The sequence below is a fragment of the Anser anser genome, assembly GCF_964211835.1.
Source record: "Anser anser genome assembly, chromosome: 1".
Lineage (NCBI taxonomy): Eukaryota > Metazoa > Chordata > Aves > Anseriformes > Anatidae > Anser > Anser anser.
The window spans coordinates 67,113,471-67,133,335 of NC_139720.1; the positions used below are offsets into that span (position 1 = coordinate 67,113,471).

A 19,865-nucleotide genomic window follows, 5' to 3' on the forward strand; every position below is an offset into this window, starting at 1 on the left:
TTTGCTGCTACAAGAAGCAAACACCGTGCTAACAAACACCTAGTTTTGTGAGGTGAGGAACGCTGTAAGTGCAGGCAGCACACACCTCCTGAGGAGCAGCCACAGACGATAAACAGCTGTGCTTTCTACAGAGTTCAGTTTCTCCCCGTGCCATTGAAACCCACTCTTTCCCAACCGAAGCAGGCTCAGCCTGGCACGGGGAGGTAGCGGAGGGGCCCCGGGTCGGCAGGGTCTCTGTCCCAGCCCGGTGTCCGCGCAGCTCGGCCCCGCTTCTCCTACGGGTCCGGGGTCGGCGAGCCGCCGCCATCTCACGGCTCTGCCCGCCGCGGGGCCGCCCCTGGCGGCGAGAAGGGAGAGCAGCGATCGGCTCCGCGAAGTTTCACTTTCCGTCCCTGGGCCGAGCGAAGCGGGAAATCAAAACTAAGCGGCGCAGTGGGCGCTGCTGCCCTCTGACGCAGCCGGCGAGCAGGGCGGCGGGGCGCCGCCGCTTCCCCGCAGTCTCCCTCAGGCAGCGCCGCCGCGGCAGCCGCACCGGCAGCGCCTCCCTCGGCCCGGCCGGCCCGCAGGTGAGCGGGGCGATGTGCGCCGTGCCGGCCCCCAGGGTCCGCCCGCGGCTCCGGGGGGTCGCTGAGGGTCGGCCGAGGCTCCAAACGCGCGAGGTAGGAGGTGTGAGAGAGCTCTGTGGCTGCTTGCCGGGGTCGGGGAGCCCGAGCCGCGGGTGGACGGCTAAATGACCGCACGCACCGAGTCGGAGCTCTGGTGACTCTGAACTCTTACCGCGTCAGCTTGGTCATTTGTATTTCTTTTAACTGATGAAAATAACTTTTGAGCCGGTGAATCTGCTAGGGCATTGGGCATGCCGTCAGGGGAGCGCGAGTAATGGGCGTTTGTAGTGGCCGGAATGGTTTCTCTTTTCTGTTTCAACCAATATTCTTTAATGGATAAAAATATATTAAAAAGGGAGCTGGACAAGCACGTAGTTGAACAGAACAGTGAAAAGTCTTATTTCAGTGGTGTCTAAGAGAAGCATGGAGGTGAAGGGCTCGGATCCATCCCATCCCCACAGCCACTCTTTGGGGAGCACCCGGGGGCCACCGTCTCCTCGGGGCTGAGGTCCATGCCTTCGGCAGCCTGCCCTGTGAGATAACTGTGAGGGGAAGGAGTGGCGACGCTAGGAAAGAGTGACCGACAACCAGGGACGGAGAGGCCCTCCTCAGGCCAGCGACCTGGCGCGGAGCGAGAGCGAAATGGAGGACGCTGGGCTGAGCAGAGGGTGGGCAGGAGGGCTCACTGATCACGGGGTGGAGGATGCAAGGCGGACGTCGCTGCCGCCTTTTTGCTGCCCGTAGTTAGCATGGTCGCTTGGCTTGGCCAAGCCACGTGCGCTGGGGCAGTGGTACTGAGCCATCCCCCTCGTCTGCAAAGGAAACTGAGAAGGGTCCCTGCTCTTCCAGTGAGAGGGGAGAAGTCGGTTTGCTTGCTCCCCAAGTCCCATGCCCACGCAACAGATTTTTTATACAGTTATGCCAGGAAAGGAAGGTCATGGCAAATCTTAGCAATACTGTATTTTTTATAGCTGAAACGAGGCGGTTCTGTGTAAGGGTTGGAAAGTTCTGTTCCCGTCCCTGCTCCCAACCCAGGGTTCCTGTTAGCGGTGCCAGGGTGCCTGGGGGAGAGTTTCATTGAACTGCAGAGCCAAATCCTTCAAATCCTGCCATCTCTGTAGACCCCTGCACCTTCTTGCCCTACTATCTTTCTACCTATTTCTCAAATCACCCAAAGCTTCTTAGCCCTGAGCTTGCTCGTTCATCCTGCCCTTAATTCTACCAAGAACTGTGTTTTACAAGTTCTGCTCATCCCCAGCACACCCATCACTGCTGTTCAGCTCCTCTGCTGACCATTTCCCCTCCTTTCTGTCTCCTCCTGCGTCCCCCCTGGCTGCGGGTATTACTTTTGCTGATACTACACCAGCTACACCTGAATGCCTGGTTAAATTGCTTCCCAGGGAAAAGGCAGCATGAGTTCAGAGTGTTTTGCAGAAGAAGAAATTGAAATCCAGTTTTACTTTTCCCACATAGCCATCCTAATTGTTGCTTTTCAATACAAAGAGCAATGTTCTTGAATCTATCTTTGAATGCCTGATTTTTTTTTCTTTTTTTTCCCAGATAAATTTTCTCAGCAAATTTGATGTTATCCAGTGTATCTGGGTATGTGACACTTTGAGTTCAAAAGTAATTTTGATAAAGGATGGTTGGGAAAAATATACTTAAGCTTAAAAATGGTAATTGGGGAAAAAATAATTTCTAGTTTTCTAGTTTCCATGATAAATTTTTCATAAACTTTGAAATATAACATTATTAGGTAGAGTCAACCTGAAAAATAACAAGCTTTTGAAACAAAAAATTCTTTTCATGAAAAGCAAAACCAGGATTTTTTGGTAATTTCCCTTTCTTGGTAGCTTTTCTTCATTCTTATTGCACCTGGAGTGGCCTCAGGTTCATTTTACATGCTGTTCAGTATTTGTGTAATAATGATTCCTGAGCATATGGGACTTCTTTCTCGCCCTCTCCTTCTCGCCCTCTCCTTCCCTCTCCTTCCCTCTCTTTCTGTGAATGTTTCCCTAAGCATATAAGCATACCATTTTTTTCTGATTCAGTTTCCATGTTGGATGTGGGCTCTTAAAAATGTTTCATTTTTGTTTAATTGCATTGGAGCATTTATAATATTGTTTTGCTTGAGTATTATTACTTTGCTTTAGTTTAGTGATTTTTTTTGAGTTTTATTTAAAGAGCCAGTAGCCGAGTCATAAGAGACTGTCAGAATAATGGTCCATTCAATAGTCCCCTTAAAATCAAGGCATTATAATGGTTCTCTTAAACAGTTCCTTTGCCTGAAGGATTGTAAAACAAAAATGATACTTAGGTGCTTAAATGCATTTAAAAATTAGAGTCCAAGGTGCCCCTCTAGAGCTGTGACTAGAGCACTTAACAACAATGCAGAGAAGAGCCCAACCACAAAAAAACACAAATTCTTATCAGATCAAAAGGTAGAGAAGGTGAAATTTGCCCCTTTGAATACTTAGGGTACTTTAGGCTTTAAAGCATTGCTTTTACTGAACAGAAAAATTTTGTATCATCTGGTATTTGAACAATTTTAATTATTTTATTCACCAAATCTTCTTGAACAGGTATATCTGGAGTTCCCAGGTTAGGTGGGGCTGTTTCTGTGGAATTGAAAGGCCATTTATTTAGTCATACAAGGAATACAGGATGTGCAGTTGCCATCCAGTTCCATGTCTCTTACCTTGCTGATATACTGCACAGCTACTACATCTATACTAATTCAAACATACCAAATGTCACTGCAGTAATCATACTAATTTTATTGACATTTCAGCTTTTTCGTCATGAAAATATCAAATACAAAGACAAATCTTGTGTTTCTGGGTGTTCCCCATTTTTCTGTGTCCTTCTGCAGTCCTTCTGTCATAGTACCGTATTGTTGATGGGCCAAAGAAGTGGACGTCAAGAAAGGAGCAAAAAACCAGAGATGTCACTAAGTGAGAACATGAAGGCAGAAGAAGAAGATGATAGAGAGGAAAACAAAGAGCTGAAGACTAAAGACCAGAGGCTACCATTAGTCTTTGGTGTGGCAGACTTAAAAAATGGTAATAAAGCTTTGCCTATTTTTCACCCATATTTTCTGTCTGTAGTGCCTTCTGTTCCATTCTTTGTCCTTAGGCTTCATCTTCTTTACCTCTTTGCTGAGGAATATGCAGGTGATTCTCATTTTGTACTGCCAAGTAACCATTTTGTTTTTTGAGAAGGGCTTATATGAGGATCTCAGCGCTTTCTCCCCTTTGAAGTCCTCATTTTGGTTACTGCAGCTGAAAACACCTAGATGCTGTCCTCTTTCCAAACACAGCCAGCATTGCTTCAAGATTTGCTAAGCCACGGACGAGGTCTTGGTTATTCTGCTGCATCACTAGATTGGCCTCCCAAAGGCTGTCATCAGTATTTCAGGTGTACATGCTGTTCTGTCTCAGATATATCCCTCATTACCACTAGCTGTATGCAATTCAGTTGTTCTGAGTTTCTGTTCCATACCCTCTCTCTCTTTGGTGATGACTTCAGAATTTCTGATTGTAATTTCTGTGCCCCAAAGCAATATTAGTAATATCCATTTCTTTTGTATGCAGTGTGAACAGCTCTAGCTGACTTTTTCCACTTCTCTCAGGCTAGTTCCTTTCTTCAAAACTGAGACAAAAAAAAAAAAAAGACATCTGAGTATCAGGATCCTTGCTTACTTGGATTTTTCCTGTCAGTTGCCAAACAAAAGTAAATGTTATCTACTTGAACGTAGGCTGAACCCTCTCTAAGGTCTGAGCAAGATGTTGGACTTGTGCACTGGATGGGTGAATATGTACAAAAAGGAGTTTACCATCCCTTAAATGATTTTCATTTTCTTTTCTTGTACCTATCTTTGAATTCACTTCCTCTTTTCTGTGCCTACAGGAGCTGTTGGACTTTACAACGTTGGGCAGACCTGCTGTCTGAACTCTCTACTCCAAGTGTTCCTCATGAACATACACTTCACTAGGATACTACGAAGGTACCACCTGTTTGAACTACCTGAGATAGCTTTCCTGTTGCACTGTTGTCTCTGTGCCTTGTTTGTGTGGGAGGATTGGCTCATCAGGAGTGCTAGGTGCTTTCAGCTGACTCAGCAAGGTCTCTGCGTGTTGTGCCTCTCTTGTACAGACTAGAGCCTACAAAGGTAGAGGCTGCAGTCTGACTCGTTAGTCATCTTTCATTCCTGTGATGTTTGCACATCAGAATGCTGCAGTCCTGAACGGAGCCTTTATGACTTGTACCTCACTCTTCCAACACTCACCAGTGTGCAGAGGGGGAAGAAGAAAAGTTACAGGCATGCATAGAAGATAAATGTCATGAATGGGCAAAGCTAAATAATGTAGGCTGTAGGTTACCATTGTTATTTGAAGAAAGGCTCAGAAAAAAAACTGTTGACTGCAATAAATTTAGAGAGGATAAAGAGATTCCCAGTTGGCATATGGTTGAAATACAAGCATTATGATATACCTGTCCATGAAATTTTAGGGGTATGTTGAAAATGAAGGAAAGAATAGGTGGGAGGCAAGAGCAGCTCTGAAAACAGCTGTAACTAACGTTGCTTCTAGAGCATGGAAGGCACTTCAAGTCCTGCTCAGTTTGCCTCTTATTCGGAAATGGATATGGTGGTTTTACCCTGGTATGCAGCTGAACTCCACCACAGCTGCTCTCTCACTCCCCCTCCTCAAAGGAAAAGGGGGAGAAAATGCAATGGAAAGGGCTCAAGGATTGTGATAAAGACAGGGAAATCACTCAATATTGTCACGGGCAAAACAGACTCAGCATAGGGAGATTAATATAATTTATTTTCTATCTCTAGCAGACTGGAATAGTGACAAACTAAAAGCAGACTAAAAACACCTTTCCCACATCTACCTTCTTCTACGTCCTCCCCCCAGGCTGTGCAGAAGAACAGGGAATGGGTGCTTTCCCTTTTTCCTTCTTTTGCTAAAAATGTGCCCGTTCTGATTCTTCTGGAGTTGCTTGCTATCTGTGCCATACACCTCTGCTCCTTCAGGTGTGGTGTCTAATACTTCTCCATTGTGCTGCTTGATTACCATTCGTGTTACTTCTTCTCTTTATAGGATCACGGTGCCCCCATATGCTTCATTGAAAAGGAATAATGTCCCATACCAAATGCTTTTGCTGTTGGAGAAGATGCAGTCTGGCAAGCAGAAAGCTGTTTCTCCCATAGATCTTGCTATGTGTCTTTCAACACACAGAGTGAATAGTAAGCAACCCCCCTCTCATGTCTACCTCTTTCCGCAGACTGGGGATATTAGTTTTCAAGCACTAGCAAGCAGTGCAGACTTTGTCATCTCATTCAGGGATTCAGAAACATAAGGAATAGGTAGCTGATGACATAGTGCTCTTTATAGCTGTCTCCCAGTTGTGAGTGAGGTGCTGTCTTACTTCTGAAGAAGGGGAAAAAAAAGCCCTGCCAGATAACCTTGCTGATGTCCAAAGGATGAGAAGACTCAGCTATTTATGCTGGCGAGAATGAAAGGGCTGTGCAGAGCATAGGCTGGACAGCTTACAGCTTGATTTGTCTTACAGTACTGATATGGTAACAGTGAAACAGATAGTATTTCTTATTAGAATGAAGGGTTCATGTGGAAACGTTACTGAGCTCACCCAATTTCCCAAGGATCCCTTTCTTGTTTGTTGTTATAAATGCTAAGAGAAGAATTTGCTGGCTTACCCTCCCACCCGGACATGGGCCTGAAGGAGAGAGAGTGTTGAATGCACAGGTGACCAGTGAGGATGTGATACTGAGGGTCTGTTAATGTGTACAAATAAAGATGGTAGTTTGCATACAAATGCCCTGATCTTTATCTTATAAAAGACAAAACAGGGCAGCACTGAAAGGGACAAGACAGTAGCCAGCCCAGATCTATGTGAAGTGGGAACATGAGCTAATGTATTTCTGTTTATATAATTCCACCTGAGACTGAATGGCTCTGCATTCTGCCTTTTCTCTTTCAGTTAAAGAGAGATGCCCAAACAGAGCTTGTAAAGCTTGACACTTTGTCCTTAAAATTCAGGTGTGGTTCATAAAGTTATATATCCTGGCAAGTGGTACTTTGCATGGATAACAGATGTGCTAGTAGACATGAGAAAAGGTGTATTTTCTGAGATTTCTTTGTTCAGGGATGCCTGTAATCTTAACAGAAACCAGCTGAAGTCAATACCTTTGGCAAGTCTTGCAGACTTTCAGGGAAGTTGAAAGCACTTCCATCTCAGGGTGTTGAATTATTCCACAAAATTTGTTTCACCTGTTATCAAGCATACAGGTAGTCCAGAAATATAAAGGTTTTGCTAAACCATGTGTAGTTTTTGCCCAGTTCCCAGATCTTGTGTTCCTCATGGGCTGAGAACACTAGTTCTTTGTATTCATGGACATGGATTTGTTTCCCTGAGTTGAATTTTGAAGTAATTCTCTTTTGAGACATTTTATAGCAACCCATTCATTGAGCTGTATCCCACCATCTTTGGTTCTGAATATGCCAGTTTAGCCGGAGTGGAAAGCCAAAGCATAACATTACTGTATCATCCTTGGCTTCTTGCGTGGGAATTGTATGCTTTATCCCTGGGTAGGAATTAAGTAATTTGTACAATTCTGTGTTTGAGATGTATGGATAGGTCTCCATATCATTTGTCTCATCACTCAGGAGTGTAATAGCCTTAGCAAGGGACTGGGGGAGATTGTGGAGTAGTGAAGATGAGAAAGAAAACAGAAGCTTCTCTGTATTGCTTTTAAGACGGACTCAAATAAATGCAACCCCTCAACTCAATGAGGCATCAAAGCCCTGTCCTGCAGTAGGTACTGGTTATACGCTAGGCTCTGTGTCTAGTGACAGGGACATTCCTTTTGCACTGGGTTGTACAATGGGGCACTCAAGCCCTCCCGTATTTTCCCCCTGCCTGCTCAGGTCACATGAAGCCACCACAGCTTGTCTCCAGTCTGAGCTCTGTCCCTGGTGGAGGGTGGCAATGGAACAGGACAATGGATTAATGGGGTTAAGGAGAATGAGTCTACCTTTGCCATCTGTGGGAAGTATGTGCTTGCTGCTGTCAATAATACTGATCAAGGTTGTGTTTTCTGTTTGTCCAGTGTTTATACAACATGATGCTGCCCAACTCTTTCTGACTCTCTGGAACTTGGTAAAGAGACAGATGAAAGACCAAGACCTGGTAAGGACAGTCACTGAAATGAACACCAGGCTCTTTAGCCTTTGTCATGTGCAGTTTCTTCTGCTTCTCTAAGAAGAATCCCATCCATTGTCAATTATCCTATGAAATTTTTGGAATTATCTCCCATCTGGATCTTCCCTCTCATCTTTCAAATGGACAATCTTGATTTCATAGACTTCATCAGTTTGAACCACAGTTAACTTTTGTTCATCCTATCTTTAGAGCGTGTCAGGGTCTTCTTTCTAATGGGAGAGTTTATTAATAAACAAAACGATTGATCTTTGTGCAACACCAAATTTATTCAACACGCATTTCTTTACTTCCCAAATTTCTGTAAGCATTAGTTGGCATGTCTTGACACAGTTTCTTCATTCTTTGAAGTCACCTATGTGCATTTCATTAGTATTAGTCACTGTTAGTACATTATGTATATGACAGTTCCTCCCAGGGGAGCTGTGTAAAATAAGAGAAAAGTGACTCTTCCTCAAGCCAGTGTCGCAGTTCCCTTCATACAGAAGATGGGCTCCTGTTGCAATTCCAAACAAAACAATAAAACTGCATTAAAGCAGACACTGAGCTGTCCATTCTTATTATAGGATATGTCTCTTCCCTCTGCTAGGGGATGAGGGGAAGGAGTTGTTCTCCTTTAAATGGTGGGAAGTGCCCTGTCCACGTAAGTCAATGTCAGATCTGGGTTCAAGCCTTAAAGCAGTGACACTGAGTGAAGTGACATGCCCACACAGCCCTTCCCACCCACAGGGGGAAATACCTTTGTTGTGTTCTTCACCAACCATGTTTTGGCTATGTTTACTCTCTCCAGGTTACAAAGTTGAGTGATTTGTACACTATCTGCGTACAGGAGCACCTGGCCTGTCAGATATGCTCTTCTGAAATGAAGAGGAATAGCAACATGTTAACCCTTCCACTTCCAGTGTTGGATTCCAATTCCCACATGCTGAAGACGCTGGTAAGATCAGTGGCAGCACTGTTTCCTTAGGAAGGAGATTCTCCTCTATTCACTGTGGGAGTCTTCTCCCTGCAGGACTGGTGTTTCCTGGGACTCATCTAGAATCTCTGCAGATTGTCTGGGGTTTTGAGGTGACCTTTTCCCATTCACATTTCTTGTTTGTTTTGAGGGGTTCTCAATTTCTCAAAAAAATCTGTTCGATTTTGGGGTCGGAAGATCCAAGTCCTTGAAAGTTCTTTTTGAGAAGACTGTTGACTAAATATAAGACTCAGACTTACACAGTGATGCACACCTGTGACAGCTTAGCTGTCACAGTGAAGTGCCCTAGACAACTTGTAATCCTTGGCCAGACACACTGCATTTGCCCAGTGTAGTGCCTTTTTACTGTTAAACTGGTACTGCTGTTCAATATCCAGATAGAGCAGTGTTGGTGGCAGTGTGGGTACTGCAACAAATAGGGAGTGGATGTTTTCAGCTTCAGTGGACAACTGAACCTTATTCTGACTACTTTGTACTGTTCCAAGATAAAGGAACCTCCTTCAGAACCTCTGAGGCTTTTAAATAGGTGTAAAATACACTCATGCATCAGTGCCTTTTTTGTGAAATGCAGTATACTAATTTTTTGGTGCTTTTGAAACACCACATGATGTAACACCCAGAGCTAGGGAAGAGGGGATACACAGGGAGCTGATTGTTTATAGTGTGTTTGCCACAATATACCACTGTCAAATTTGAAGAAAATGAACATGGTGGTGGGGATGATCCAGTACCAGGCTGCACAGTGGGGTTATGGTCTTGCATTGGGCTAGAATATAGGGTAAGGACTTTATCTGGGATCTAGCCTCACTTTTACCCAATGCAAGGGTAAGAACAGGTGACCTCTCAGGGCTAGAGTATGAAAAGGGAGATAGGGTGTAATGTGTGTCCTGAGTGAAAGCTGCACAACTATTTCTCAAACATGCTCATTCTAAAGTTGGAGCTAGAACAGTGTATTTCTGTTGGTGTTACTTTGTTGATGTTTTGGGGATATTTTTGTTGATACAAAGAAGATATTCTTTCCCATGTTGACATAATGGGACAAGTGTCTATGTTAGGACTGTCCTGGCCTGTATGGGACATCTGGTCACGCTGCAACAGAAGTGATTTGGCACAGAGTGTATGTGTAGGCATGTGTACATATGTGAATGCCTAGTCAGTATAGTCTGACTGTGACTGTATAGTCACTTATAATACGAGGATCACTGTATAAAGGGAAGCTTTGCAGTCATTTGTTTGCTGACTTCAGATGGTGGAAGATAAAGAACTGTGGCTTAATGAAGATAATTTTCAAAAGTCACTAGTGACTTTGAATCTCTTGGTTTTGGGTGTCCCAACTTAAAGGCTCTTTGGTTTTGGAGGTTAAGTGCTAAATGAGAGTTTCCAGTCCTAATGTATCTTAAGCAGGGCCTTTTGGAAATTAAGGCATCTAATGTCACAAGTCTCTTATAAACAGATGGGTCAGAAGGTCCACCAGTCTAATTTTCTGCATTTGGTTAAACTTCCCTGCTCTGCCTTAGCCAGTCTTCATACCCAGTAAGTCTTCTTCCTGCAAACTTCCTTCCTGAATTCCATCTTTGTATTTAGAAGAATAAAGGTGATTTTGCTTCTGTCACTCTCCTGTGTGCAGGAAAACAAAATAAAGTGTGCTGTTAGAGCTCAAGTTAAACAAAAAAGGAAAACTGAAGTACCTGTATGGGCTGACATGACCAAATCCTCCTCCTGTTTTGTTTGGTTAAAAAATTGAATGTGTTAATGCTACTGTGACTAGCATGTTTTACAGTGCCACTTGCTGCTTAGTGTATGGATCACTGAACGTGTCACATTTTCTAACTGCTTGTGTAGTTGTTCAAGAAGGAGCCTAACTTATAGTATACAAATCAGAAGAAAGCAAGGCAGGCAAAATCTGCTTTTTAACATGAAAAACGAGCAGAAAAATCCAACTAGCAGTACTTGATTTCACTCTAATTCATGATAAAGAAAAGTATTTTGCATTCTTTTGTCCTTTGAATAAAATAGGCCTTCTGTAGCTTTGCTGTTTGCATGTACCCTGTGAAACAAAGTAGAAATAGAAATCTGGCTTGAAGGAATTCAACCGAACGAAATCTCCTCTGTCTTCTCAGGAGGACTGTCTGCAATGCTTTTTCCATCCAGAAGAGTTGACTGGTCACAACATGTGTTTCTGTGAATACTGTGATAAGAAAACGCCTTTTCTGCAGGTAATCAGAGAAGTATTTCCCCGTATGTTTCTTATACCCAGAACTCCCTGTAGGACTGGGAAGGGTGGAGAAAGGACCGAACCATATAAATTTAAGAGGAGATGAGCAACCTAAAGATTTGCCTGCATGGCAGCACTAGCTAGGTATAAGCCATGTGCATCTTTCTGATTAGGAAGATCTGTGCTGTGAATGTAGCTCTAGTGACAAAAGAATGCTTTCCTGGGTTTTAATAGAAGTCACCTAGGGTTAGACGAGAATATGCTACTGGTGCTGTGCATACCCTTAAGAGTAGGATACCGTAGGGTGATTTGTTTTCTCCCCTGCTCTCCATTGGGATTTGCACTTACAGTATTGGTCTCTGCCAGCAGATGAATTAGCTGTTTCATGAAGAGACAAGCACGTTGAAGAGAGAGATGTGTAGGGGAGAGTACCTCAGCTCAAGACTTGGAGGGGACTTTATACAATATTTTCAGGAGTGGGTTGCCCTCCTAGGCCACGGTGCATACGTATGTCTTGGTGGTAGCAGCAGTAATATCAGCAAAGGCAGTGCTGGGAGGAGTGAGCTGTCAGCTTGGCATCCTCCACAGAACTCTGCTGACCATGTCACAAGGATGTTGGCTTGCCTCTCCTCACCAGGCACTGTGGTTGCCTATCGACCCACGTGCCCAAGACCTTATCTATTTATTGGTGGTGTTGTGGTGCTCAGGTTTAAGGAAGTGATGAACACATCAGCTATCTTGCCACTGAAGAATAAGCCAACCCAGCAGACAGCAAAACAACTCAAAGTAATCTTCACAGACAAGATGTTCAAGAGAGAAATTCCTTCTGAACATGACCAGTTTTCATGGTGTATCACAGAATCGTCTAGGTTGGAAGAGACCTCCAAGATTACCGAGTCCAGCCTCTGACCTAACACTAACAAGTCCTCCACTAAACCATATCACTAAGCTCTACATCTAAACGTCTCTTAAAGACCTCCAGGGATGGTGACTCAACCACTTCCCTGGGCAGCCCATTCCAATGCCTAACAACCCTTTCAGTAAAGAAGTTCCTCCTAATATCCAACCTAAACCTCCCCTGGTGCAACTTTAGCCCATTCCCCCTCGTCCTGTCACCAGGCACGTGGGAGAACAGACCAACCCCCACCTCGCTACAGCCTCCTTTAAGGTAACTGTAGAGAGCGATAAGGTCTCCCCTGAGCCTCCTCTTCTCCAGGCTGAACAATCCCAGCTCCCTCAGCTGCTCCTCATAAGCCTTGTTCTCCAGACCCCTCACCAGCCTCGTCGCCCTTCTCTGGACTCTCTCGAGCACCTCGATGTCCTTCCTGTAGCGAGGAGCCCAAAACTGAACACAGTACTCGAGGTGCGGCCTCACCAGAGCCGAGTACAGGGGGACAATCACTTCCCTAGAGCTGCTGGCCACACTGCTTCTTCTACAAGCCAGGATTCTGTTGGCCTTCTTGGCCACCTGAGCACACTGCTGGCTCATATTCAGCTGCCTATCAACCAGTACTCCCAGGTCCTTCTCCGCCAGGCAGCTTTCCAACCACTCATCTACTGGTTCGGCGGTCTATAACGGGCGCTCACCAGGATGCTTGCCTTGTTGGTCTTCCCGCTGATCCTAACCCATAGGGACTCAACCTTATCATTCCCAGCCTCAAGTTCCACAACATCAAAACACTCTTTAGTATAGAGAGCCACAACACCACCCTTTCTGTGCTGCCTGTCCCTTCTGAAGAGCCTATAGCCAGACATTGCAGCACTCCAGTGTAGAAACAGCCTGCTGGCTGTGGCAGCTGTCTAGCATGCTGCACCATCTGTATTATATGCTGTGGCTGCTTTGGTTGCCTAAACAGTCTTTAGCACCATCATCTTCCAGTCCATGGGTCAGTGATCTGAGGGAACAGGTATGGGAGTGCTACCAACTTGAAGCTGGGAAAGCAGATGAGAAATGAAGCAGCCCATGAGACACCTAAGGCTCAGCGTTGATCATGCTGAAGTTGAGAAACTAGGTCATCACAGCTTTATTACATGTATGTCTCCTCTGCATAGATGGGCTACTAAGGTTTGGCACCTGCTGTCCAGTGCAGTTGGTTTTCATTCACTGTAGCACCAGCTGCTCCCTGTGCTACATTCGCTTGGTGGTAATGGCTGTTTCCATCCAAGCTCCCCTGGGTTTGCTCCTTGGTTTTAAATCGCATTATTTATTGCTTTACAGAGCATGAAGCTAGTACATCTGCCACAGACCCTGACCATACACCTAAAGCGCTTCTGCTTTGAAAGATCAACCAATGTCTACAAACTTAGTCACTGTCTGCCATTCCCACAAGAACTTGATTTCAATGCAGTCTTGACAGAACAGCAGAGCCAAGCACATGGCAGTGAAAAGGTGAGATACACCCAATGCCTTCTCTGAAAGAGGTAGATTTTCTTCTTCCCTTTGCTCAAGTTTGATAAAGTTTGAGATCAGACCAGTGCTCACCTCAATTCAAAGCATCTGTCTTAGAAATGTACATCTCAGGCTTTACCTGTGTCTGGAGTTGTCTCACATCCCATGGTTCTGGCTATTTCAGGCATTATTCAAGTTTCTGTGCTTAAATTAAATCACCAAAGGTACCATAACTGGAGCTTTCTGCCATTAGGACAGAAAACAGGCTTTATGGAAATAAAACCTTTTCTTTTTCCGAGAATGGTTAGCATAACTTTTTTTCTTCTATGTCTAAATATACTACCAAAATACTTAAACACAGTCGATTTGGATGGGCCAAATCCAGATGTTGCCTGAGAGGCAACTTGGGGTTCAGCTTCTGTGGCAAGACAGCCTCAGTGAGCCCCAGACATACCATCTGCAGAGGTTGGCAGCCCAAGACAGGGGAATTTCACTCCTGGCGGTTTCCTGTACGTTATTGTTTGTCACAGAGTTGAAGTTAGCAGGGAGACAACAGCTTTGCCAAGCAGCTGAGTGATCTACCACAGTGTGGGTCTCTTCGCCTTACTAAGAAGTAACAAGGGAAAGTGTGGCAACAGCAAAACCTTGCTGGTGCAGTGCTGCCTGCAGCGTAGCACCTTGTCACCCCTTTACTGCCTCTTTGCTGTCCTTCTGCCTTTTCTACATTGCTGTGACCTCCAGGGAGGCTGCCAGTCCACAGCAGGCGGGCAGAACTCTGAGGGTAACAGTATAAAAGACAGGGTACTCTAGGCAGATCTAATCTTTCTCATTTTTGCTTATGAGATGGACATTCTTGCTGTCCTGGCTGCTGATTTTCTTCAGCAGCAATAAATGAAAACTGCTTCACTGAAAGTTACTCTTTGTGGCTCTTTACAGGCTGCCTGGCGGTATGAGATTTTTGCTGTTGTCGCTCATTCAGGATCAACTAATTCTGGACATTACTGTGCCTATATTCGAAGCCTCACAGAATGCAAATGGTATTGCTTCAATGATTCTACCGTTTGTCAGGTGAGGACACAAATCCACATTTCCTTTGTAGCTTTCCAGACACTCCTCCAGATGTTATTTAGTCTGACTGACTGCTGATAAAAGAGAACCAGGAGAGAAAACTGAAGCTGCAAAGCTTTGTGCACCTTGTTCTTCTGCTACAGCATACTCTGAGCTAAGGGCAAAATGGCTCTAGCTTCTGTACAAAAAAGACCTCAGGCTCTGGTCTGCATTTTGCAGAAACAGCCATTGACCATATGCCCTACGTTATGTACTCTAGATCTGTTTAATGTATGTTCAATAGAGGCAAAGGAACTGATTTTCCTCATAAGTAGGAGTAATAAACTGCTTTATTACAATGTTTTTAGTTCTTGAAAGTATGACTTGTGTCACCCTCATGAGGACTGCTGTACTTGTGTCACTGTATGCCCATCCATTAAGAGTTTTTACCACCTTCATCTTGTGTGCTTTTCCTTAGGTATCGTGGGATGATGTTAAATGTACATATGGACATTCGGACCTCAACTGGTAAGTGAGAGCCTCTGTGTTTTTACCCGATGTCTCTCTGGGGTCTGGAAAATGATGTAGCAAAGAGAGGGAAAACAAATTATTTCAACTGTATATTGCCTAGCATGAGCTGAGAATACAGAAGTGTAGAAGGGGCATTGCTGCAATCTGGTTACTTGATACACCTGTATACGGCTGTACCTTGAGCCTGCAGGATTAATGAGTAGTCACAAATGGGGCTGCAGGAGCGGTATTGTGACTTATGATTGTCACCAGTGCCGCCCTCGATCCTGACTAAAGTTAGGTACATCAGTCAGGATTTCTCCATGCTTTGTGTTTTGATGCATCATAAGACCATGAGCATGGAGAGAGAGAATTCCTCCTATAAGCTATAGCGCTGCCAGGGGGTTAGCATTATAAGCTGCCGTAGGAACACTGGGGAGAGCCACTTCGGCTGACCTAAATCTCAAAAAGGATGACTAGGAGAAAACCTGGGAGGTTGCTTGCAACTAAGATTACCAAGATCTTCAAACATCCTTGCTATGCTTTTTCTTATCTTCCACAGGGGACAAACAGCCTATCTCTTGATTTACATGAAAAAGCATCCCCAGTAGGCTTATCCAGGTGTATCAGAGTGTTTTGGAAAGCTGTTCCTGGTCCATGAAGCTCAGCATCTCTGTACCAGTATGGATGGGTAAAAATGCTCCACAGGAAAGACCTGCACTCAGTCTATGACCTGTCTTCACCTTTTTTTAATAAGGGAAATGGAGGACAAACTCAGCTGGAGAAAGGATCTAAGAGCTGTTGCATCTAGAATTTTTTTCCTTCATGTCATGTGATTATTTATTTACTGTATCCTTGATATTTGTGTAATTCTATATATTAATTTCCTCTTAAATAATAGTAAAGTCAGTCTTTGTCTCTGCTGATTTAGCAGTTTATTGAATGCTGATGCCTAGATTCCAATACAGAGGAATCTTTTGTCCTGAAAGTCTTCATGATGTTCCAAGAAGGCATATGTTATGGCTAGAGAGCCATGATGGCCATAAGGTCATGTGATCTTGAGGCTTACTCTGCCCTTTTAAGGCCTTGTTAGATGCTGGCATGATGGGGAGAGGACCCCAAAAGTCTTGAGGAAACAATTGGAACAGAGACCGGGGTCCTTATCACACATGCGTCAGTGATGTTTGCTCGTAAAAACCTTCTAGGAAATGTATCACTGCAGGGATTGAGATGTTACTGAAAGTTGGTGTCAGCATAAAGTGTTTTTAAATCAGGAGCTACTGTAGTAGTTCTGATTTGGGAGATGAGTTTGTATGTGTTTATTTAGATGATTATTGTTTTAGCATGCCTATCAGGCATTTTTATTCCTTCTTTTTCCTCTATAGAGGAAAATACTCAGAGTGATATCCAGAAATTTTGAAGGTAGTTATTGATTTTGTGCAATACACTTGATAAAATGTGGTAAGAGGAGAAATGAGAAGCCCTAATATGCTTGAACTTTGGGAATTTTTGTGTTTCTTCAGCTCTTTGCCAGCAAGAATTGTCTTGCTCTCTTCCTTCCTTCTCTGCCCATGCAGTGGAAATGTCCCCCAAGCAGAAAATATTCTGTAGAGAGCAAGTCTGTAAAAAAGTGAGTCATTTTAAAATCTTCTGTTGAATCCTGTCATTTTGTGTTATTGCTCGAGCCTGTGCTCCCGTGGCAAGACTACACAGCTGGAAGGAAAATGCAGAAAGGAAGAGTTAGAAGGGAAGGTCAGTATCACGCAGCAATCAGAAGAGTGGTGTTCTAAAATCTCATCATAAGATTCATCTGTGAGGAAAGTTAAAAAGTTTGGTTACAATGCTTTTAAAGCGCTCGTCTTGGTAGGTCTTGACCTACCACAGTGTGAAAGGGTCAGTGATTCCCGTAGTTTGATACCTGAAGGTACCTTCTAGCCTAGCAGTATTCTTTGACTGTATCTTTACAAGGGTGCTATTTTTGTGGGACTGGGTGCATTTAAAAATTACTAATTTATTTAGAAGCTATATATAATCTTTTTTTTTTTTTTGATTATGATGAAAGTCCCGAATCATGTCCGTTTTCTGTTGGTATATGGAAGGTAAATCAACAGTTTTGATCATAGCTGTAGAATTAAATTATTATGAGCTAGCAGGTATTTATTTCACCGTATTGGCAAGGTCCATTATTCTGTTTAACTCTGTTGTACTTACACTCCTCATTCTGCTTTAAGAAATCCTAATCTATTCTTCATCACCAGCATGAGGAGTTTTCAGCCTGTTCTCTTTCAGGAATGATTTACACTCCTTCTAAAATACCTTGTGACTGGTGAATAAGAAAATCAAGTTCTGGTCTGCTTTATCCATCACTTTGTATATCTGAAGTAGCTGAAAGACTGTTTAATTCCAGAAACTGAGAATATGTCAAAAGACTGAAAGAACATTTCTGATTTGATATAACCCGAAATTTAAAAACAAGCTATGCTTATGAAAAAAATGCCTCAAGTGTATCATACATGACTTTAAAGGTATGGCACCTGGTAGGGAAGGAATTGTTTAGATGTATTAAGAATCTTTTTAGTTAGTTTCTCAATAAAGACAAATCTGTGCTTTTTATTCTTTGAATAAAACATGATGGGATAAATTCCCTAGAAAATAAGCTTTCTGGATTGTTCTTGGTCTGTTTTTCCCTCAAATCATAAATTGCCCAGTAAGGGCCACTCAGTTCCCACTGCTTATTAGCTTGCCTTATCCCCAGCAACAGCACAACCCCACTACCAGACATTTCTGTGAGTGTGGTGTTCTCTTACGTGCTGGAAGCCAGGAGCTGTCAAGTCCCAAATGTGGTGTAGACAGAAATGGGCACAAAGCTTACACCTTTGATACTGGAAGCCCCAGTGAGGTATTTCTAACAATTAGGGCTCCTTGGGGACATTTTTGTATCAACTGCTGGAACAGCTGTGGGAGAACAGCGATGCTGTAAGAGACAACACATGCTATGTGATTTGACTGCACTGGCTGGCTTTCTAAACATGCAGAGAGGCTGTGTCTGGTAAAGACAGAGAGATTTAGCAGTTTACCATAGCCCTGCAGTAACCCTAAGCTAACCCTAACCCTGTGCTCTTTGTGGTACTGGTCCCAGAGCAGAAGTGGTAAAATGAGCGCTGTACCCACGTCAGGACTGTCCAAGTTCATGGCCTGGATCAACAAACACTGAGACTGATTCTCTTCGCCATGGCAGGCTCTAACCAAGGGTCCCCAAAGACTGCAAGTCCTTGAGGTCTAGACAGTTGAAATGCTTCAATCATCATAATAAATCTATTTGAACTTGAATCAGAGCCATCTGAGGTTAGAGGTTTTCTGGCCCATGACCATTCTTCTGCAGTCTTTTCAAGGAAGCGGCAGGGAGCAGGAACTGTGGGTGGGGGCCTCGGTTCAAAGGCAGCACTCAAAACAGAGTGAAGGTTCCAGGTAGAGCTTTGCACAGCTCTTTCACAGGATTTGTCTATTCTCACCGTTGTCTGATCCAAAATTACAGCTGCCCTATATCACTTCTGGCCTTGAACATTGTGTTCATGAGGCTGGGAGGGAAGAAGCAACCTCTGGGGTCAACCCATAGGCAGGGGAACTTGTGGACCTGACAGGTAGGCTTCATTGCTCAGCACAAAGCAAACCCAGGTTTGATCAGCATCAACACATCCTGTAGTTCTTACCAGGTGTGGAGCCACACACTGCATGCAGTGGATTGATCAGGAAGAAGAGGAGATGTTGGGAGCCCTGGCACAGGCTCTGCACCGGCCACAACACTTCTGCTCCCACTTGCTCCCCGACATGCACATGCTGCTGCTGCCAGCATAGCAGGGCCTCGGGACTGCTTTTCTGAAACACAGCCCAAGGATGAGTGGGATCAAATCTGAGCTATTTGAGTTTGATATGAAACGTCTGTCTCCTTCCTTTTGATTTCCATGATGAAAAGTCACATTAAAATTAACAGTAAACACGATCTTAGATACTGTGCATTTCTGAGGATGAAGAGGATTAACTTCTCTAGTTCTAAATACCATGCTCCTCTTTGACCTCTTCACTGCTGCCTGCCCTTTACAAAATTCAGGGTGATACAGATTTGCTGGTTGTCCACAGCATTATATACAGAAAGAGGCTGAGCTCGTTATTGGTACTTAATAACAAGCAATACTGTAGTTCACTTTATTGCAAGTTTGGTGTCACTGCTTACAAGACTGTCTGGGAGACATATGCTGAGGAAGACTGACTGTGAGCCCTATGAAAAACTGCTATGCCTGGAAGGTGTGTGGAAACTAAAATACAGCATCTGCATTTGAAGAAAAATAAGGGTTGCACTGCGTAAAAAATACAGCTTTCCTTTTCCACCCTTTTCACTCTGTTGTACAGCACAGCAGAGAGCGCTGCTGGGAAGCTATGGGCCACACTTGCAGAGCTCATACACTGGAGCAATTCCACCTCAGAAGTATTCAAGACATAACTAACAGCTGAGAAAATGAGACTAAACCTTCCCAGGGCACTTGGCCCCTGCACTGGAGATATAAAGGCTTTATTGTCAGGTTTCTTGTCAGCTTATATTGCTTCCAGAGCCAGCTGGGCCATGAGAGGAGTGGGACAGTGTGCAAAGTGCATTGCATATAGATTCAAAAACTCCGCCAGACCTGCGCTGCTTTTGTAAAAAGTCACCATGGATGCCTCTGCATCCACAGCAAAGTTAGTTTGTGCACTACATAAACTGCATATGAATGACTCTTAATTAAGTACATGGAATTAAATGCTAGGCAAAACAGTCTGCGCTGAGATTCCATACCCTGCAAAATAGCCGTATACATATATCTATATATATAAAATGTGGAG

At 44.0% G+C, this 19,865-nt stretch overlaps 1 protein-coding gene across 2 annotated transcripts; it reads left to right on the top strand.

Moving 5' to 3' along the window:
• Positions 1-427: 427 nt before the first annotated feature.
• USP18 (ubiquitin specific peptidase 18) lies at positions 428-17,646 on the top strand. Of its 2 annotated transcripts, XM_083820308.1 has the most exons (12): positions 450-659; positions 2,166-2,207; positions 3,478-3,667; positions 4,515-4,611; positions 5,714-5,859; positions 7,744-7,823; positions 8,644-8,790; positions 10,950-11,045; positions 13,263-13,433; positions 14,370-14,501; positions 14,959-15,008; positions 15,553-17,646. In XM_083820308.1, the coding sequence occupies exons 1-12, from the start codon at positions 579-581 to the stop codon at positions 15,599-15,601; spliced, it is 1,281 nt and encodes a 426-aa protein (XP_083676434.1). In that variant the 5' UTR covers positions 450-578; the 3' UTR covers positions 15,602-17,646. The 2 variants fall into 2 exon arrangements, with proteins under 2 accessions (XP_083676435.1, XP_083676434.1); XM_083820309.1 differs by lacking the exon at positions 2,166-2,207 and having other exon boundaries at positions 428-566.
• Positions 17,647-19,865: the final 2,219 nt, after the last annotated feature.

Coding starts and splice junctions, on each gene's coding strand:
- USP18 (XM_083820308.1), top strand. CDS start 579: ATGTGCGCCGTGCCGGCCCCCAGGGTCCGCCCGCGGCTCCGGGGGGTC. Junction 5,860..7,743: donor TTCAACACACAGAGTGAATA/GTAAGCAACCCC, acceptor CTGTTTGTCCAG/TGTTTATACAACATGATGCT. Junction 7,824..8,643: donor AGATGAAAGACCAAGACCTG/GTAAGGACAGTC, acceptor TACTCTCTCCAG/GTTACAAAGTTGAGTGATTT.